This window comes from Xyrauchen texanus, chromosome 48, assembly GCF_025860055.1.
Source record: "Xyrauchen texanus isolate HMW12.3.18 chromosome 48, RBS_HiC_50CHRs, whole genome shotgun sequence".
NCBI classification, from domain to species: Eukaryota; Metazoa; Chordata; class Actinopteri; order Cypriniformes; family Catostomidae; genus Xyrauchen; species Xyrauchen texanus.
This window is the reverse complement of record NC_068323.1, coordinates 6,368,206-6,390,602: the sequence shown is the minus strand read 5'-3', so window position 1 is coordinate 6,390,602 and position 22,397 is coordinate 6,368,206. Positions and strand designations below refer to the sequence as shown.

General features: G+C 38.8%; 1 protein-coding gene across 1 annotated transcript in view; it reads right to left on the bottom strand.

The window, feature by feature from the left end:
- Nucleotides 1-22,397, bottom strand: part of LOC127639564 (fibrillin-2-like) — an 80,134-nt gene that overhangs the window by 24,036 nt on the left and 33,701 nt on the right. The window contains exons 10-36 of the mRNA XM_052121640.1: nt 20,844-20,996; nt 19,222-19,461; nt 18,998-19,138; nt 18,498-18,617; nt 17,932-18,057; nt 17,721-17,843; nt 16,013-16,288; nt 15,511-15,564; nt 15,289-15,414; nt 14,642-14,767; nt 14,420-14,539; nt 13,819-13,956; nt 12,144-12,194; nt 11,912-12,037; nt 11,503-11,730; nt 9,676-9,801; nt 9,398-9,526; nt 9,152-9,277; nt 7,791-7,916; nt 7,513-7,635; nt 7,315-7,440; nt 7,083-7,208; nt 5,558-5,680; nt 5,358-5,480; nt 5,120-5,245; nt 4,818-4,940; nt 1,023-1,145 (exon numbers count right to left, since the gene is read on the bottom strand). Of these exons, the coding sequence (XP_051977600.1) occupies nt 1,023-1,145; nt 4,818-4,940; nt 5,120-5,245; nt 5,358-5,480; nt 5,558-5,680; nt 7,083-7,208; nt 7,315-7,440; nt 7,513-7,635; nt 7,791-7,916; nt 9,152-9,277; nt 9,398-9,526; nt 9,676-9,801; nt 11,503-11,730; nt 11,912-12,037; nt 12,144-12,194; nt 13,819-13,956; nt 14,420-14,539; nt 14,642-14,767; nt 15,289-15,414; nt 15,511-15,564; nt 16,013-16,288; nt 17,721-17,843; nt 17,932-18,057; nt 18,498-18,617; nt 18,998-19,138; nt 19,222-19,461; nt 20,844-20,996 (3,648 nt within the window). The remainder of the gene's footprint in view (nt 1-1,022; nt 1,146-4,817; nt 4,941-5,119; nt 5,246-5,357; nt 5,481-5,557; nt 5,681-7,082; nt 7,209-7,314; nt 7,441-7,512; nt 7,636-7,790; nt 7,917-9,151; nt 9,278-9,397; nt 9,527-9,675; nt 9,802-11,502; nt 11,731-11,911; nt 12,038-12,143; nt 12,195-13,818; nt 13,957-14,419; nt 14,540-14,641; nt 14,768-15,288; nt 15,415-15,510; nt 15,565-16,012; nt 16,289-17,720; nt 17,844-17,931; nt 18,058-18,497; nt 18,618-18,997; nt 19,139-19,221; nt 19,462-20,843; nt 20,997-22,397) is intronic.

Sequence of the window (22,397 nt, the reverse complement as noted above, 5' to 3'; positions counted from 1 at the left end):
CGAATACAACTTCTTTGGACCGCCAGACGGGGCTTACACCAAAGAGAGACATTACATTTCTGTTTCAAATTAATGACAAATGAATGTCATCTTGAATTTAACTCAAGTCTGCGAGTCTTACTGATAGAAGTATATTTCTGAAATCCAAAATCTAGAGGCATGTGTCACTTACTCTTAATAACAGTATATTTTGGACTATCAAAAATGGGGATTTTGACATTTTTGTTTGTATGTCAATTATAAAGGTAGTTTCTAGTTTCAACGTTATTTGTAATACTGTAATAACAAGCTAGCTTCATGCTATGTTACTCACATTTGCTATTTGACCTTTAGAAATGGGTAAAATGCACTTTTTTGCCACATTTTGAGCCCCATATCTCTGAGATTGAATCATATAGGGCCTTAAAAATGAGGATACAAAAAGTAATGTTTGTTCTGAACCAGAATTTAAAAGAATAGTAAGATATATTTAATAATTCTGGAGTTAAAGGCCCTCCAACTTTGTAAAAACAACATAAAAATGTGCATTTACCAATTTTTGGACTCGCACCATTGGCATTTAATGCGTCAAGAAGTGCTGAAATCAATAGATTTTGGTAATAGACCTACCTATATCTGTGTAAAAATAACATAATGATGTTGCCACATTTCTATGTTTTTTAAACCTGTAGTTTCGCTCCAAAATCACAGGCGAGAATTGTCATTTTGACCCCCCTCTACAAAGTAACGGATTCGTCTGTAAACTGATCCATGGTATTTCATGTTTTTGCTTTATCTGTCATCAATGAAACAAGTATCAGAACAAAAAGTTGAGCAGGTGAAGTTTCTGATTTGGTTGATTTAACATGGAACAACCCTAATGTGTTTAGCCATTGTGCAGCAGTGTACTTACACATTACAACTAAAACAAGATGGTAACGCCAATATATATATACAATAAAAAACATTTAAACAAGACTATAGGGTGGGAGTATCAAAACCATGAATAAAACATCACCGTTTGAGCTCTGTACAGTACGTACCAACACAACCGACTCCTGTAGGGTTCAGCTCGAAGTCTGGAGGGCAGTTACACAGATAGCTGCCGGGCAGATTCACACACAGACCGTTGATGCAGTTCACAGGGTCAAAACATTCGTTGATATCTGAGAAACAGCCATGAGACAACAGTGAGATCAATGTGAGAGGAAAGTGAGACTTCACTGAGAAATACCATGCTTTTGATCACGTTTCCATCACTGAGCTTCAGTAATGAATGTTTGTGTTTTACCATGAGACACAAAGAGATGAAAATGAGACATAACTGAGAAATAGTTAACGTTTGACCAGATTTCTCAAATTCTGCTCCAGTGATATTTCTGCATTTTGTGTTTTACCATGAGACTAAAGTGAGACAAAAGCGAGATAAAAAGATAAATACTTTAATTTTGACCATGAGACATTACTATGAGATCAGTTTGAGACAAAAATGAGATAAAAAAGAGAATTACTTCAATTTTGACAAGATTTCTCAAATTCTGCTCCAGTGATATTTCTGTATTTTGTGTTTTACGATGAGACGAATGTGAGACAAAAGTGAGATAAAAAGATAAATACTTCAATTTTTACCATGAGATGTTACTATGAGATCAATTTGAGACAAAAATGAGATAAAAGAGAAATACTTCTTTCTCTTTTATGCCATGAGACGAATGTGAGACTAAATTGAGATCTCACATTCGTCTAACCATGAGATGAATGTGAGAATAAATTGAGATGAAAATGAGACATAACTGAGAAATAGTTAACGTTTGACCAGATTTCTCAAATTCTGCTCCAGTGATATTTCTGCATTTTGTGTTTTACCATGAGACTAAAGTGAGAAAAAAGTGAGATAAAAAGATAAATACTTTAATTTTGACCATGAGACATTACTATGAGATCAATTTGAGACAAAAATGAGATAAAAAAGAGAATTACTTCAATTTTGACAAGATTTCTCAAATTGTGCTCCAGTGATATTTCTGCATTTTGTGTTTTAACCATGAGGCGTTACTATGAGATCAATTTGAGACAAAAATGAGATAAGAGAAAAACTTCAATTTTGACCAGATTTCTCAAACTCTGCTCAAGTGATATTTCTACATTTTTTGTTTTACCATGAGACGAATGTGAGACTAAAGTGAGATGAAAATGAGACATAACTGAGAAATAGTTAACGTTTGACAAGATTTCTCAAATTCTGCTCCAGTGATATTTCTGTATTTTGTGTTTTACGATGAGACGAATGTGAGACTAAAGTGAGATAAAAAGAGAAATACTTCAATTTTTACCATGAGATGTTACTATGAGATCAATTTGAGACAAAAATGAGATAAAAGAGAAATACTTCAATTTTGACAAGATTTCTCAAATTCAGCTCGTGATATTTCTGCATTTTGTGTTTTAACCATGAGACGAATGTGAGACAAAAGTGAGATAAAGAGATAAATACTTCAATTTTTACCATGAGATGTTACTATGAGATCAATTTGAGACAAAAATGAGATAAAAGAGAAATACTTCAATTTTGACAATGTTTCTCAAATTCTGCTCCAGTGATATTTCTGTATTTTGTGTTTTAACCATGAGACGAATGTGAGACTAAAGTGAGATGAAAATGAGACATAACTGAGAAATAGTTAACGTTTGACCAGATTTCTCAAACTCAGCTCCAGTGATATTTCTGTATTTTGTGTTTTACAATGAGACGAATGTGAGACATAAGTGAGATAAAAAGAGAAATACTTAAATTTTTACCATGAGACGTTACAATGAGATACATTTGAGACAAAAAGGAGATAAAAAAGAGAATTACTCATATTTTGCAAGATTTCTCAAACTCAGCTCCAGTGATATTTCTGCATTTTGTGTTTTAACCATGAGACGTTACTATGAGATCAATTTGAGACAAAAATGAGATAAGAGAAAAACTTAAATTTTGACCAGATTTCTCAAATTCTGCTCCAGTGATATTTCTACATTTTGTGTTTTACCATGAGACGAATGTGAGACTAAAGTGAGATAAAAAGAGAAATACTTCAATTTTTACCATGACACCTTACTATGAGATCAATTTGAGATAAAAATGAGATAAAAAAGAGAAATACTTCAATTTTGACAATGTTTCTCAAATTCTGCTCCAGTGATATTTCTGTATTTTGTGTTTTAACCATGAGACGAATGTGAGACTAAAGTGAGATGAAAATGAGACATAACTGAGAAATAGTTAACGTTTGACCAGATTTCTCAAACTCAGCTCCAGTGATATTTCTGTATTTTGTGTTTTACAATGAGACAGAATGTGAGACATAAGTGAGATAAAAGAGAAATACTTAAATTTTTACCATGAGACGTTACAATGAGATACATTTGAGACAAAAAGGAGATAAAAAGAGAATTACTCATATTTTGCAAGATTTCTCAAACTCAGCTCCAGTGATATTTCTGCATTTTGTGTTTTAACCATGAGACGTTACTATGAGATCAATTTGAGACAAAAATGAGATAAGAGAAAAACTTAAATTTTGACCAGATTTCTCAAATTCTGCTCCAGTGATATTTCTACATTTTGTGTTTTACCATGAGACGAATGTGAGACTAAAGTGAGATAAAAAGAGAAATACTTCAATTTTTACCATGACACCTTACTATGAGATCAATTTGAGATAAAAATGAGATAAAAAAGAGAAATACTTCAATTTTGACAATGTTTCTCAAATTCTGCTCCAGTGATATTTCAGTATTTTGTGTTTTAACCATGAGGCGTTACTATGAGATCAATTTGAGACTAAAAAATTTATAAAAAAGAGCAATATTTAATTTTGATAAGTTTTCTCAAATGTAGCTTCAGAGATGTTTACACGTTTTGTTTGTTTTACTATGAGACTAAAGTGAGATGAAAATGAGACATAACTGAGAAATAGTTAACGTTTGACAAGATTTCTCAAACTCAGCTCCAGTGATATTTCTAAATTTTGTGATTTACCATGAGACGAATGTGAGACTAAAGTGAGATGAAAATGAGACATAACTGAGAAATAGTTAACGTTTGACCAGATTTTTCAAATTCTGCTCCAGTGATATTTCTGCATTTTGTGTTTTACGATGAGACGAATGTGAGACAAAAGTGAGATAAAAAGAGAAATACTTCAATTTTTACCATGAGATGTTACTATGAGATCAATTTGAGACAAAAATGAGATAAAGAGATAAATGCTTAAATCTTGACAAGATTTCTCAAATTCTGCTCCAGTGATATTTCTGTATTTTGTTTGTTTTACCATGAGACTAAAGTGAGTTGAAAATGAGACATTAATAAATACTGCATAGGGACTGTAAAGGAATAAATAGCAATGAAACAACAATGAAATGAATGTGAGATGAAAATGAGATTAAATTTAGCTCCAGCGCTGGAATGCCTGATGATCTGAATGCATCAGTGTGTAGTGCTCTGTCACAGTGAAAGAATAATCAGCCATGAGACAAAAATGAGACTTTTGAGCAGATAACTTCAGTGCTGAATGTTTGTGTATTCTGTGTGTGTGTAATGGTCTCTGGATTCTTTGAATGCAAGAAGTGTGCGTTCATGGTTTACTCACTCTGGAAGTTGCTGTCGGTAGGGGTTTGAATACATTAGTGGTCTCCACCTTTCATTTCATGCACCCTACTGAGTGTGTCACTATAGTGGACCTGAAGCTTAAAATCAATGCTACACTTGTTTTCAGTGCAAAACATGGTCACTGTGTTGACAGTATCTCCATGACGATGAGCGTTGAGGGATGCCTGTGTGTTCTCACCTGTGCAGTTTCCTCCGCTGCGGTCCAGCTCATATCCATAGTCACACACACAGCGGAACATTCCGGGCAAGTTCTGACATGATCCGAACACGCAGATGTTCTGGAAGTTACACTCGTTGATGTCTGACGGATGACACAGAGTGACGTGAGTGTGTTATTGTTAATGCGTGTGTCTTAGCAGTATTTTTGTCTTGAGTTTTCGTAAATATACCTAAACATCCTTAAAACAAGTTTTCTCAAGTAAAATGTTTTTGTTTTAAGCATGTTTAGGCATTTATACTGTAAAACAAAACAGTTTTTACCTTGGCAAGATTTGCTGTCTTCAGTGGGGGTGAAGCCCATCTCACACTCACAGCGGTATCCACCGGGGGCGTTCAAACATTGACCGTTCTCACAAAGATTCACATTGTCCGCGCATTCATCCATATCTAGAGAAAGATAAATCGCAAATGAGATCTCTGTAATATCTCACTAGTTTCTCCTAGACATTAGAATGACGACTGAGCAGCCTTTGAGCAATAGCATAGCGTCCTCTCTTACCAGAGCAGGTGAAGCCGTCTCCGTTGTATCCTTCTTTACAGGTGCAGCGATACGACCCCGGTGTGTTCATGCAGGCGGCGTTCGGGTTACAGTTGTGTTCCTCAGTGACGCACTCATCAACATCTGACACAACAAATAGTGCCACAGAATAAGTCCCAATGTACTTTGTGATAAACGTTAACGTGACGCTGGACACTCACCGATGCATTTGATTCCGTCGCCTTCCCATCCGTCACGACAACGACATTTGAAGCTCCCTGGAACGTTGCCGCAAGCAGCGTGCACGTCGCAGTTATGAGCGCTGATCTCGCATTCGTCGATATCTGTAAAAATACATTGGGAAAACATTGTCGGATTATAGCTTATTAATATTACAATCGTACTTGAGCTTTACTGTGACTCGGCATTTAAAATCAACATAAAATCTAAATTTTTTGTTTTTACTAGTTTTTTTATATTTTTCATAATTTGTAATTTTGTCTTGTTTTCCAGTAAATGGCATTAGATATTTTTATAGTGGCCTCCGCTTCTGAGACCGTCAATCCGCGCATCTTATCATGTGACTCGTTGTGCACGACACCGCGGAGACTCACAGCATGTGGAGGCTCATGCTACTCTCCGCAACCCACACACAACTCACCACACGCCCCATTGAGAGCAAGAACCACTAATCGCCACCATGAGGAGGTTACCCCATGTGACTCTACCCTCCCTAGCAACAGGGCCAATTTGGTTACCCCATGTGACTCTACCCTCCCTAGCAACCGGGCCAATTTGGTTACCCCATGTGACTCTACCCTCCCTAGCAACCGGGCCAATTTGGTTACCCCATGTGACTCTACCCTCCCTAGCAACCGGGCCAATTTGGTTACCCCATGTGACTCTACCCTCCCTAGCAACCGGGCCAATTTGGTTACCCCATGTGACTCTACCCTCCCTAGCAACCGGGCCAATTTGGTTACCCCATGTGACTCTACCCTCCCTAGCAACCGGGCCAATTTGGTTGCTAAAGAGACAAGACTGGAGTCTCTCAGCATGCCCTAGATTCAAACTGGCGAATCCAGGGGTGATAGTCAGCGTCAATACTCGCCAAGATACCCAAATGCCCCACAATATCTAAATATTCTTAAAAAAAGTTACATTTACTTGACAAGCAAAGGGGCATAAGATATTTCATTTTCAAAGGAATCTAACAAAATGTATTAACATTTATGCTTATAACAAGAAAAAACGATTTGCTAAAGGGTTATGAACAAAACTCGATTCAAAGGGCAAACATGATTTATTTTCTTCCCCCATTGGCACATCATTATTTCTTGTTGTAAGGAATAATTGCACCAAATTTTGTTCCATTTCTCTGTAAACAAGTCTGAATATTAAAAGCCATTCTGCTCCTAAAGTACCAGCGATTTCTTTCTTTCTTTTCTTTTAGAACGGTTAAAAACAAAGTTTCATGTTGAGTATGATTGAAACTGGTTGGACAAGCTTTCTGGCTGGTCCAAGCTGGACTAATGACTGGTAGACTGGTTTTAACTGGGCAAAGCATCTTATGCAAGCTGGTTAGGGCTGGTAGACCACCTTGGACCAGCCACAATCAAGTATCAGTGGTGAAAAAGACAGAAAGAAACGGAAATCTGTCCAACACAATTACAACAAAACAATTACGACTTTCATACGTAAATGTACGTAGGAACTTTGCAAGCAGAAATACACATTTAACAGTACCCGTGCAACCGGTGGAGCCTTTTTTGACGAAGTATCCCAGCTGACAGTGGCAGATGAAGGAGCCCTTGGTGTTTTCACAGTCTCCATGGAGACAGATATTCGGATTCAGGTCGCATTCGTTAACGTCTGGACACAAACATGTTACGCAGGTTGAGTTTCTCACGGTTACACATATACACAGTAACATTGAAGCTGGAACTACAGATAGGGGCTCTCTCTCTCTCTCTCTTACCGATACAGGTGCGCATGTCCATGGACGCCATGAAGCCGTCATAACAGAGGCAACGATATTCTCCGGGGATGTTCGTACACTGGCCGCCGTCGCAAATGTCAGGCGTGTCTTCGCATTCGTCGATATCTACAGAGAACGAAAGGGGTCAGCTTGTGGGGAAAAGCACATTGTTTGTGCGCATGTGTGTTTGTGTCTCACCAGCGCAGGTCCTGAGGTCAGGCATGAGGGCGTAACCTTCGCTACAACTACATTCGTAACTGCCCTCGGAGTTCGTACAGTGTGTGTCGCAGCCGCCATTCATGATGGTGCACTCGTCAATATCTGCAAAACAACATTTACATTTGAAATGCATGATTTTAGACACTTTCTTACTAAAATGTATTACCAGTAAGTGGATCTAAAGTGCTTTTACACAATATGTACAACTCTTTTGCACTATTAACCTATTTTAGTCATATTTCAGATGTGTGTCTTACCCACACAGCCCTGTCTGTCGGGCGTGACCTGGTAACCCGTGTCACACGAGCACTGGTAGGTGCCCACCATGTTCACACATTGACCGTTCCTGCACAGGTTGTTACTCAACTGACATTCGTTCACATCTGGAACAAAAATGAACACACAGAAAGAGAGGACGAGGGAATAAGAGAGCGGCAGAGTTTGAGATTTTTGGCACATAATTGAAAAAAATAAAAACAGTTTTAAAAAGCCAAACCGTAAGAAAATATTTCGTTAAAACTAAACTCGTCTATCCTTTTCAAATTTGTAAATACATCAATTGTAATTTTATGTAATATTATGCGTTAAAAAAGTTTTTAAATGTCATAAAAATTTTGTAAATATATATAAATGTATGTGTATATATATATATATATATATATATATATATATATATATATATATATATATATAAATAATTATATATATAATTAATTATAAATAATTATAAAATAAATTAAAATAATTATATATATATATATATATATATATATATATATATATATATATATATATATATATATATATATATATAAAAAAATGGTAAATATAAAATAGTAAAAATAAAATATTATTTATAATATATGTATATTATTTAATATAATTATATAATGTATTTTTAATTAATTAATTAATTATAATAATTTAAGTAACAATTCATTAAAAAAATATTATTAACTAAATTAAATTATTATGTAACATTATTTTATAAATTGTAATAAATTTTAATGATAAAAAATGTAATAAAATGTAAAATAATTGACCGTTTATTCATTAAAAATACATTTAAGTAAATTCCGTTTTTATAATTATTTATAAATTATTAAATATAAAATCAATTAAAATAATTATTAATTTTATGTACAACTATAGTTTAATAAGTAAATTCCATTTTTATAATTATTTATAAATTATTAAATATAAAATCAATTAAAATAATTATTAATAGTAAATAATGGGTTGTTTTTTTTATATTTTATTTATTATATAAGTATAATCATAGTTTAATAATTTAATTATTAAAACTAAATTTACCTATTAATTAAACTATAAATGCATATTTAATAATACAAATTTTAATAAATTAATGTTACATTTAAAACTAAACGTTTGATCTACATCATTTACATTTATTCACTCAGCAGACGCTTTTATCCAAGCGACATACACATGAGGAGAACAACAGAAGCTAATCATCTTCGGAAGGCCGTAATGCAAGTTTCAAATCGTTTAGAGAAGTGCCCCTAGCAAGGAGGACGAGGGTTATTTTTAAATGATTAAATCTGAATAGACAAATACAGCATGTGCTATATACTCTAGTATGGTGGGACTCTGGTACCTTCACAGGCAGATCCGTCTGGACTAAGCTGGTGTCCCGGGGGGCAGTCGCACTCATAACTGCCCTCTGTGTTCACACACGTGCCCCCACGACAAAGCAGAGGGTCCCGCTCACATTCATCAACATCTATGAGAGACGTGAATGAGAAAGTGAGCTTTCGAGAGACTCAAGAATGTTAAAGGTTAACCTCGAGGGGCAAATGTGTGTGTGTGTGTGTGTGTGTGTGTGTGTGTGTGTGTGTGTTACCCATGCAGTTCTTCATCATCATAAAGCCACTCTCATAACCATCAAAACATTCACACTCGAAGCTGCCCGGCGTGTTGACGCATGTGCCGTGACCGCAGAGGTCAGGAGAGATGGTGCACTCGTCAATATCTGCAAGAACAACACAACAAATTGTGTGATCGATACATTTTATGTTCCACCCCAACTTCCTGTTTAAATAGGAAGTACATCAACACAGGAAAGAAAACACTCATCTGAGGGCGTCAAACATTAAATGTATTCCCAGTTGAGCGGCTCACCGGTGCAGTTTCTCTCCTCCATGGTGAGAGCGAAACCGTTTTCACAGCGGCACTTGAAGCTTCCAATGGTGTTCCGGCACGTTCCATAAGTGCACAGACCTCTGAAGACCTTACATTCATTTACATCTAAAAAAAGGGAACAGAAATATAACCGTTTATTCTATGTCAATGAAAGATTTCTAAAGGGGCGGCTGTGGGTCAGTTGGTAGAGCGGGTCAGCTGCTAATCGTAGGGTTAGTGGTTTGAATCCCGGCCCACACGGCTCCACATGCTGAAGTGTCCTTGGGCAAGACACTAAACCCCAAGTTGCTCCCAATGGCAGGCTAGCACCTTACATGGCAGCTCTGTGGTCATTAGTGTGTGAGTGTGTGTGAATGGGACCCAGTGTAAAGTGCTGAAATGACCCATGAAACATGTTATTTGATCAAAAAGGTTCTTGTACGTGAATCTAGGCTGTATCGGAAAATTATCGAATATAATGCCGAAATGAGTCATTTATGTTTAGAACTATAAGTGGTTAAAATGAGTAAGCCAAGTAAGTGTTGTGGGTCAATGATTAAACAAAACGGTTTTACATGAACTATACATTTTAGAGCTTTATTCAAACTTTTACCTGAGCCGGAAGGCAAAGCTCTCGATCTACCGGTCAATTTTCGTTCCTACCCTCACCTATGGTCATGAAGGCTGGGTCATGACCGAAAGAACTAGGTCACGAGTACAAGTGGCCGAAATGGGCTTCCTCAGAAGGGTGGCGGGCTTCTCCCTTAGAGATGAGGAGCTCAGTCATCCGTGAGGAGCTCAGAGTAGAGCCGCTGCTCCTTTGCGTCGAAAGGAGTCAGTTGAGGTGGTTTGGGCATCTGGTAAGGATGCCCCCTGGCCGCCTCCCTAGGGAGGTGTTTCAGGCACGTCCAGCTGGGAGGAGGTCTCGGGGAAGACCCAGGATTAGGTGGAGAGATTACATCTCCATACTGGCCTGGGAACGCCACGGGGTCCCCCAGTCAGAACTGGTTAATTTGGCTCGGGATAGGGAAGTTTGGGGCCTCCTGCTGGAGCTGCTGCCCCCGCGACCCAACTTCGGATAAGCGGTTGATGGATGGATGGATATATATATATATATATATATATCATTTATAATTTCCACAATTCAAATGGTAAAATCTAGGGCTGTCGATTTAACGCGTTAATTCAACGTGATTAATTTGATTAAAAATAACGCGTTAAAAAATGAACGGCGTTAATCGCAATCGGACCGTAATATGGTCCTGAGAAATCAACGATGAACTCTTCTGCTCCAAGAATGTAATGCATTTTAATTATCTGAATTATTATAATTTTTAAATATTTAAAGATAACGATGTATCATTATTTCATCATTATATATTGAGTTATTGTTATATGAGGGGCTTTCTCAGCTAATATTTGTATATGCGATTAATCACGATTAATTAATCGGGACATCTTGTAATTAATTTGATTAAAAAATGTTTAATCGATTGACAGCCCTAGTAAAATCGTTCCACTATAGATTTTTCGGAAATACTAAACAGCATCAGATTTCTGCTGATATCGGCCAATATTATTATTTTCTAAATAATCGTCTGATTCTGCTATTTATTTTTTAAAACCGAAGTCAGAATTGATTTTTTTCCCCAATTGAAATGGTAAAATCTAGTACTAAACAGACTAGATATAACATCTAAAATTCAAATATCAAATTCAGTCCAAATTTCTATACATGATCATTTCGACTCTTTTCTCATTAAAAAATACAGCGCCAAAAAACAAAAAAATACAGCGCCAAAAAACAAAGACATCTATGAAACAGACCTTTGTAGAAGGGTCTTCCTGTCAGGATATCTCCCCGGTTGGCAATTCCAGGTCCACGTGGGCAGATGATTTTGAATTCGGGCGTGCCAGGTTTGGGACACGCCTCACAGTCCACACCCCATGCCGCACCCACCGTACAACAGCACATATCAACACGGTACCGGCCCGGTAACGGCTCGACACATTCATCTTCATCCCACTTCATGTAACACTGCTCGTTACGGATATCTGCCAGACACACACACACACACACAAACACACACACACACACACACACACCAACATTTCCAAATCAACCAAATCGCTCTTCACAGTATAGTTTACATATGTTATCGCATTAATACAAACCTGATTTATTTCAAAAGGAAGATTAAATGCACAGGGTACAATAATAAAACTGGTCTCATACCGACACAAGTTCGTCCGGCTCCGTCCAGTGTAAGTCCCTCCGGACACTCGCATCGGAACGAGCCCTGGGTGTTCACACAGCGGCCGTTCGTACACACACCAGGGAACACCTCGCACTCATTAATATCTAAAGACAGAGCAGAAATGTGGTGTGTAATAGGTCTGATGTCTTATGCAACTGCACATGATATTCAGGGAGGTAAATGCAGCAAAGGATTGTGGATAAAAAGTACCTTCACACACGAGTCCTTTCATCCGACCGAAACCTTTCGAGCAGGCCGGATCTGTGAGGAGAATATATGGGTCAGGTTAACGAATGAAAACGTGCACAGCGCCATTTAATTTGTGTATCTGAGTGTTTTGGTGGCAAAATTGCAGAACATTTAGCGGAGTCCAACAAAACCTTTTCTGGTCACATATTCAAAGAGAAAACTGATTAATAAAGATATTATTTCCATTGGAAAAAAAAAAATAGTGTTATGCATATAATGTATATATATATATATATATATATTACGCAATTAATCGCAATGCCCCTCGGACTGTAATAAGGAAGAGTCCTGAGAAATACAAGCTTGTAGTACCACCTGTTTACTCCAGGGGGCAGTAAGTGAAACTTCAGTTGTATGAGCAACACACAGTTTATACAGTGAACAAAACACTTCAGTAGAACAACACAAACATGCGTCACATTCTTGCGTTCAAAACACTTGATGGAGTGCAAATGTGATCTAATGGATCTCAAGATGTGTTTAAAGTTTGAGTATTAAACTATATTTAACATGACACAGTGACCTAAACATTTCATGTTTATGACGCAACACACTCGAGACGTCTAACGTAGGTGTAACTTGACGGATCCTTAAACAAGCCCTCATTATAAATGTCCAACTGATTGTCAAATGTACTTGTGTATATGTATATATATCATTTTTTAATATTTAAAGATAACTATGTATAATTATATATTGATATAAATATGTATAATCATTATATATTGAGTTATTGTTATATGAGGGGCTTTCTCAGCAAATATTTGCATATGAGATTAATCACGATTAATTAATCGGGACACCATGTAATTAATTCGATTAAAAAATCTAATCGATTGACAGCCCTAATAAATATATATTAGGGCTGTCAATTAATTAAAATCATTAAATCAATTTAATTACATGATATGCCGATTAATCGAATTAATCGCGATTAATCGTTTATATAACTAAAGACTCACGAATAACAATCATGCAATATAAATCGATTAAATTATGATATCTTTGTTTGAAATGCATGAAATTATTGTGTAAAACAATTAGACAATACAAAAAGTGTCTGTAGATGGCAATATATTGTTTATTTCCATTTTATTGCACAGTCCACAGAAATCCATTAAGCAATTGAATTCATAAATCTGTCCGAAATAGATTTATTATAAGGTCTTTCCTTAATGTCCTGTACATATGCGTCAGACGGATGCTTTCAGGTCACTTTGTCAAGATAAATGTCGTTTTTAAGCAAGCTGAGTGTGGTTTGTTCTCTGTATAGCTATACGTTTCCCATACAGACGGAGTTGTACTTACTGCCCCCCACTGAAAGCAGGTGGTACTTCAAGCTAGAATTGTTTTGATGGTAGGAATATTCCTTATTAACTTTTAATTAAGGCATTAAAATCTACTCATTTTAAATTGTTCTTGTTGTAAGGATGTTTAGATAGATTTACTGAAGACAAAAATACTAATTAAAATTAAAATGCTTAATTAAAAAGGTTTCTAACGGGGCTAAGGATAGCGTTTGGGTTCGGTGTTGTCTATGTTCATTATAATTAGCTTCTACGTGAAAATGAAACAACTCTTTTTGTATGTCCTCATTCAGATTGCTAATTAAATGTGTGTATGTGCAACAACTAACCAACTTCACAGCGTTCACACGGGCTTCCCCAAGCCGCCCCGAGCATTGAACAGCACTCCGACTTCAGCGTTGCCCCGTTTATATTCACCTCACAGCGTCCATCCTGAATATTTAACCAGCAGGTGCCTTTCATGCTGTCTGCATGGACGAAATGAACAAAAGAAAGAAAAGAAATGGACACGTTGACATTTAGAACGGCTCCCCTACCGAGAATCAAAGTATTTCTGCAGATATAAACTAACTCTGATGTCTGCGACGGACACCCCATAGCGTAGTGGGATAGAATCCCAATGGACATTCATCCTGAAAGCACAAACGCTCAACCTGTTGCCTTCACACCACATTAATTTCAATCCAACAACGTTCAGTTTATAGTTCACAGTGATGGAGTCTCTCTTTGGTTGGTTTAGACATACCAGACTATCAAAAGTCACACTTTTCAAAATGTATAATGTTAGAAAACAACATTTCAAACTGAGTAGCATCTGCAAACACATGCTGCTAGAAACTCATTTGAAGGCCACTGTGTATGTTATTTAAATATATAGCTGTCGAAACAAATTGCACGGACGTTTCGCCAAAATCTAAAGATCGTACTCACCCACGCAAATGGTGTTTGTGGAGTCCAACTTGCTCCCGTGAGAACATTCGCAGTTGAAGGAACCGGCCACGTTGCGGCAAATGCCATTAATGCAGGGGTTTGAGTCGCATTCGTTGACGTCTGAATGAGAGAATCGTGAGTCAAAACCAATAACACAAAACTACGCGAAAAAGGATAAAAACGTCAAAACGTTTATAACATTTTAAAAGGAAATGTAGTTACCTTCGCACGTTTCGGAGTCTGCTTTGAAGGAAAATCCTTTAGGGCAAGAGCAGGTGTAGCTGCCAGGTGTGTTTCGGCACATTCCATTATCGCACAACAAACGATTCACCAAACACTCGTTAATGTCTGAAAAATACACAACATAAGTTAACGAAAAATTTATTAACATTTTTTTTACCCCAAACTATTAAACAGCTGTTACACCAAATATTATAGTCATTTATTTTGCACATATATATATATATTTATATAAAAAACGTAAAACAAATTTGTAACATTCATAACAAATGTGGCGCTTATTTTAGCACATTACAGTGTGCTCAAAAATGTGACTTGCCGTAAATTTGCCGCTGGTCATTTTCACATGCAAATGAGCTTTTTGGCACACTTGCGACAAATTGTCCATTGTTGCCAAAGGTTTGCGGCAGGTTCACCATTACCGCTGAAGAGCTGCAAACTTATGGCAAATGTTTGCGGCGAATCACAAGCTCGTTTGCGTGTGTAAAGAAGGAGTGGCAAATTTGCGGCACATTTCTGGCAAGTTTGCGGCTAGTCTGCCGAGTAAGTAAACTCTCGATTTTTTACAAGGTTAATCCTATACATATAAAATAAACTGAAAACTAAAAAACGTAGCTAGCTCGACTTACCCACGCAGTTTTTGCCGCTGACGTCGGACTCGTAGCCGATGTTGCAGATGCAGCGGTAGCTTCCGCGCAGGTTTTCGCAGATTCCGTTCTGGCAGATGTCTGGATCCAGAGCGCATTCATTGATGTCTACATAGAAACACGATACAGTCAATCAGCGTGAGCTGCATACGAACATATGTGCTATTTTTAGATGTAGCATCAGTGCCGTAGACCGAAACTCACCTCGCCCGTCTGCGGTGATTCCAGGCCCGCTGCTGCACACCGCCTGGAACTCCGCTAAGAATATACAAATTACGTTAGCCATCTGATAACACTTCTAGCATCCAAATAATCAATCAAAGCTCAGAAAATACAACGACAAAACATCTTACCTCAAAAATACAAAGTACTGAGTACACTTTCTGCTCTTAACCATTAAACATCAAAATATTTGTAAATCAATAACTCAGTCTGTACTAGTTTTAGGAGTAACATACACCCCCCTAAAGCAGCAGATACTCTGAGAGGGGTGATTACTGCCTTTAGAAAAGGTCATGAGGCATCAGTGTATTACTCCCTGATAATTCAGAGCCTGGGGGACGGAGCTTCAATTTCTCTCACGAGATTATGGGAATGTTCGGAGGGAAGGGTTTAGGTTCATGTATCCTGGTATGTTTGTTTGATCTGTTATTGGAATCCATATAAATGGTTAATAACCAAAAATATTAGTATTGTTGTGGTTTACCTGAGTTGAAAGACGGGCAGGGTTTGCAAGGCTCTCCGAATCCATGCTCCGGGTTGGCACAGCAGCATTCAGACTTCGTCACTGCTCCAGGAAACGGGCGAGAACAGGTGCCCATTTTTATGGCCCCATAGCAGGTTGTGCGCATGTGGGTGTCCACGCACACCCGCCCGTCCATGCCGATGGCCAGACCTGGTGGACACTCGCAGCGAAAAGAGCCCTCTGAGTTTACACAGCGGCCATTCATACAGATACCCGAAGTCTGGCATTCATCGATGTCTGTAAAAGTGAAATGAAGGAGATTGCACAAACACCATAAACTGCTATACAGCATCGATACATGCAGCCATGTGAAAAGAAAGTACCCCCATTGTATGGTCCTTAGCAGGTCTTAAAAGTAGGTAAACACAACCTCAGATGAACAACAACACATGACATATTACACCATGTCATGGTTTATTCAACAAAAATAAAGCCAAATTGGAGAAGCCATGTGTGAAAAACTAAGTACACCCTTACTGCTTCCATAGGAATAAAGAGGCTAAGTAGTAGCCAGGTCCTGCTAATCAAATGCCCTTGATTAATTGATCATCAGCAAGTGTGACCACCTCTATAAAAGCCGACGGTTTAGCAGTTTGCTGGTCTGGAGCATTCAGGTGTGTGTTAACACAATGCCAAGGAGGAAAGATATCAACAATGACCTTAGAGAAGCAACTGTTGCTGCCCATCAATCTGGGAAGGGTTATAAGACCATTTCCAAACAATTTAAAGTCTCTTCTACACTGTGAAAAATCATTCACAAGTGGAAAACATTTAAGACAGTTGCCAATCTTCCTAGGAGTGGACGTCCCAGCAAATGCATCCCAAGGTCAGACCGTGCAATTCTCAGAGAATTTGCCAAAAAAAAAAAACAAGAGTTACATCTTAGACTCTACAGGCCTCAATTCACATGTTCAATGTTAAAAGTTCATGACAGTAAATTTAGAAAAAGACTAAACAAGTATGGTTTGTTTGGAGGGGTTGCCAGGAGAAAGCCTCTTCTCTCTAAAAAGAACATGGCAGCACGGCTTAGGTTTGGCAAGAATTCTGGAACAATGTCCTTTGGACAGACGAGACCAAAGTGGAGATGTTTGGCCATAATGCACAGCGCCACATTTGGTGAAAACCAAACACAGCATATCAGCACAAACACCTCAAACCAGCTGTCAAGCACGGTGGTGGAGGGCTTGTTTTGGGCTTGTTTTGCAGCCACAGGACCTAGGCACCTTACAGTCGTCGAGTCAACCATGAACTCCTCTGTACACCAAAGTACTCTAGAGTCAAATGTGAGGCCATCTGTCCGACAGCCAAACCTGGGTCATGCATTATAAGGGTTGCATTAGCCAAAAAATCATCTTGCAGGGAAGCTCGGTTTCCTCAAGACGCTTCCCGACGGGTTTTGACGGCAATGGAGAACAATCACAAGAGGCGAGAATCAATGACGGTCAATAACACTGACGTCAAACCAGCCGCTTCAAGACATGTTAGACCAGGATTGACGTAAATGAAGTCATTTGTAGTCAAATCTAGTGATCGTTAATTATGTAACTCAATATGATTGTCATTGATGGCGAAACAACTGCAGTTACAATGGGAACATTTTCTACACAATACTTTTATTTGAATGTTTCAACGTAATAAAATGCATTGAATGCCTATAAAGTAAACTCACCAGTGCAATAGCGGCCATTGAGTGCCAATGCAAATCCAGGTTTGCAGATACACTTGAAGCTTCCGTCTTCATTTATACACATGCCATTGAGGCACATGTTAGTGGTGGCGCATTCGTCATGGTCTGAATGAAAGATATAGATTAGGTCATTCATAGTCCACCAAAAAGCATGTATGCATGTTGTTTACAGAGTTACACTTTCAATGCTTACCAATGCAGTTCTTGCCTCCCGGACTGATTTCAAAGCCAGCGTTACAGATGCACTGGAAACTGCCGTCTGTGTTTACGCAGCGGCCATTACGACACATAACCCCATTCACGATACACTCGTCAATGTCTAAAACAACAGAAATGTCTTAGCTCTAACTGTCCGACATAGAGAAAAGTTATGCCGTCAATTGATTGTTTAACAGCCAATTTGCAAGTTTTCTTTCATCACCGTTACATTTTAATGGGTTATATAGAATATACAATTAAATACCAACATTTCGATTTTATTAAAATGAAAATATCATGCTATTACAGTCTATGTAGTTTTTATTACTCTAAAACGCTTAATGAATTTTCTGAGAAAATGCTGAATTGCTCTCCTGCACACTGCTGTGATATTTCCTCCATTAAAAATACTGTTTTCATTTCTGTAACAAAGATATGTGCTTATTAAGGTGGTTTTAAGACATTTTCAACCCCAAATCATTTGAAACTGACACACAAAACTGCGCTAGGCACAAAACTAGAAACTCGAAATCCATTAGGAGACACCAATTTGGAGCATACCAATGCAGGCTTGCTTGGTAGGGGTGCCCTGGTATCCCTCGTGACACTTGCAATGGTACGATCCTTGAGTGTTGACACAGTCTCCATTCACACAAGGGTTGCTTATGCATTCGTCCACATCTGAGGTACGAAAGCAGACATTTGGGAGGCCGTTAACACTATTAGCAAAGACGATGTTTCTAAATGAAATGGCACAATCTGCAACTTTTGCTATATTCAGAAAGCTCAGGCCTGAGGTACAGTCATGAATCACCAACAGATGGCAGCAGATGGGCATTTTCACAAGTCAAGGAGACTTGCTGAATTCCACCATAAGATCTCACAGTTTTAGAGAATATGTTTAGAATGGCCGGGTCTAAGGGAGATAATTACCCCCATCCTTAAACCCCCCCCACCCCCCTAGTCAGACGAATAGGGAACCTATTGCCCACCCTAAAGGTCAAAAGTCAAAACTCCCCTCCAAATCACATGCTAGTAATGGCACCTATATACATATTTACCAATGCATTCTTCGCGCACATCCTGCCTGTAACCCATGTTGCATTCGCATCGGTATCTTGTTGGCGTTGGAATACAGCGTCCGTTCAGGCACAGGTTGGTGAAATGCTTGCACACGTCGATGGTAGTCTCGTTCAACTGGCCTGATAACGAACAACAAGACAGAATTCGTTTAGCGGATTTCGCAAACAAAGTTGAGGATTTGTTGACAAAGTTGGCAACATACTGATTTGCGTCTTCGTGCCGCCGTTGCCATTCCCGTTACCAGTTGTGTCGCCACCGATGCCCACGGAAATGTAGCCGCCACCATTTCCATTTTGCGAGGGAACTTTGCCGTAGCCGTTGAAACTACCGCCGTTGAAATCGCCACCGTTGAAACCGCCGCCGTTGATGGTACCGCCGTGGATGCCACCACCGTTGCCAGTTCCAAAAGGAAGCCTTTGAATGCAAAGCCGTCTGTATTCGTCTACAATAGGGGAAAAAATGGTCAAAGTGAGAATTTTGTTTTTTAATTACAATCGCTAAAATGCTTCAATTATGTAAATACGTAAATTTTTCAACTTTTTGCCAATTTCAGCCAATGTTGTTCAGAATTTTAAAACAATTCTGAACAATTCTTGGGGACAAATGACTCTCTTGTAAATAATAATCTACGCCTTTGTACTGGACTCAACCAGCAAAAAATTGAGTTAGCAAAGGATTTGGCAACCACCTTGCATTTTTGCGGCTCACACGTGACCGTGTCAAAGAAGAGAAAAGAACACAAAACACACGGGTATGACCAGGAGGCAATGAAAGTGTGTTTCATCCTGTGGGAAGAACTAAAGTCTGACCTGAGATGTATTTTTCTTGAGGTATGTCTCCAATACGTCTTTAAAGAGCGCTACATAAAGGTCCAACTCTAGAACATCTGAAGAAATTCCCTCTCTGAGCGTTGTTTTGATTGTAATACAGTATGAGAAGTGTCATTTATAACTACAGTACTTTTGGCTTATCTTGACAGGATTATGATGTACTTCAAGGTCACATCTGTTTGACTCAAAACTACATTAAAATATCACATGTATTCTTATGTCAAGAGGGATATTTCAACAAGATTTTTTAAATTCTCAAGGGGTTTGTTCGTTCAAAACACTGCCATGATGCTAGGGTATTTTAAGGGGTTGATGTTCGGAAGTGTGTCGTTAGGTGGTTGCTAAGGTGTTCTGAGTGGTTTTAAGCATTACTATGTGATTGCTAGGTGGCTGCTTACTGGTTTCAAGTCCAGAGTCTCTACACTGCAAACTATCAACTATCAATAGCAAATGGGGAGCTTAAAATAAACTTGTTTTCCCTTTGAATTACGTTTTTCTTTCTTAACCCATTGGCAGGGCTGGACTGGTAATCTGGCACACCGGGCATTTTCCCGGTGTCGACGCACTTTGGGGGCGATGAGGGTTGTACTGGCCATCGGGAGAACCGAGCGGGTCGTTGGGTCGGCCGCGAAACGGGCCGAATGGGCCGCGATTAGCTAAAATGTGCCGTTGAGTTATGCAGAACGGACCACAAATGACGCCGTGATATGAAGAAAAGGACAGCGAACACCCACTGCTCAACTTTTGGGCCAGTTGCTATGTTTAATCCCGGGCCGATTTCTATTCCCAGTCCAGCCCTGCCCATTGGCAAATAGCATTTGCTTGATTTTAGCATAAATGCTACTAAATTTAGCTCGACTTCTCTGAAAACAAGATGTAATATCTTATGTCATCTAGCTTCTCGAGTAATTTGTTTCGTTTAAGAATGTTTAGATATTTTTACTGCAAAACAAGACAAAAATTATTTTACAAACTATTTAAGTAGCGCACTCACCTGCACCTCTGACAGGGCACATCTCTGGAATATGTCCGAGCGCCCAACAGCGACCTGTTTCACAGCAGCATTGCGTCTTAGTGTACTGACCGGTCAATTCACCCGCACAGCGACCGTTCGCCAAAGATGAGAAACAAGTACCAATACGTTGATCTGAAAGAGAGAGGTCAGGTATGTTAGGTAAAAAAAAAAGCATACTACAGGTACTTATTTAATACACCTTCCTGGACTTGCGTACGATTACGATTGCGTACGTTTGATCAATGCTCGTTACTCCAAAGAAAACTATGTTTGTGTTCGTAATTCATCAAAATGTAAAAACTCCAAATAAAACAAATACTTTTCTCATGAGTACAGTTGCGGTCACAGGAATTCACATGTGTCCTTTACACTGTCCTCTAGCAGGAAGTACATTTACGAGGTGAGAGCTGTAAAATTTGAGGAAGCCACTGAAAACCAATGGTGCTCCAAAAGCCCCCTGGAATAGGAATGCAAATGGAAGTTTCACCCGGTCAAAGTCGACGAGGGGGGCTAGGTACATACATGGATGTCAACAAGAAAGCACACATGTGTGTGTAAACCATGTGAAATGACAGGGCAAAGCAAGACAGGGGTGAAAGTCCATAAACTTGGCTAATGAGCCAGCAGACTGGAATAAATCAAATCCATTTGGAGTAATCTTAGCCGTTCGTCTGGCGAGTCTAGTTGCAGGGTCCATCCAACAAACCTCTCCAACCCCAAACCCCCTGGGATCGGCCCAACTGGGGGGTTAATCAGAAGGTCTGAATTGGTTTGAATTGGAACCAGACCTTCCCTCTTGGCCTAATGTGAGCTTTCTTGTGTTTGTAGCTATATCAATTGAGAGCGAAGTTACAGCGACAAGGCATTAGCGCTGATTAGCATCTGCCTAAATAACTCCCAACGGTCTGGTTCTGTAAGTTACAGGAAATGGGTTTGTTTTAAATACAGGGAGGTGTTGAAGCAACAATGCAGGGCTCACAATGAACATTCTTCTTGTCAAGAACCATTTTTGGTGGAATAGGGGTCTTGAGTTGCTATATGGTAATTTGGAGATTAAAAAAACAGGGTTTAGCCTTGAATTGGTTTGCGTCTTATCTTAAAGACAGGACCTTTTCTGTAAATGGTCTGCACTTATATAGCGCCTTTTTAAACCTTAACGGTATTCAAGTGTTTACACTGTGACTCATTCACCCATTCACACAACAATGGCGGCAGAGCTGCTATGTAAGGTGCTAGCCTGCCATTGGGAGCAACTTGGGGTTCAGTGTCTTTCCCAAGGACACTTCAGCATGTGGAATCCTGTGGGCTGGGAATCAAACCACCAACCCTGCGATTAGTGGCCGACCCGCTCTTCCAACTGAGCCACAGCCGCCCCATCGATTGACCTTTTCTGTCAATCTAGGTTTTTTTTCCTCAGCATCTACATCTATAACTTGTGGCGTCACCCAGGGATCTATTTTGGGTCCTTCATTGTTCACTCTTTACATGCTTCCTTTGGGTTCCATCTTTCACAATCATACGTGTATACCAGGC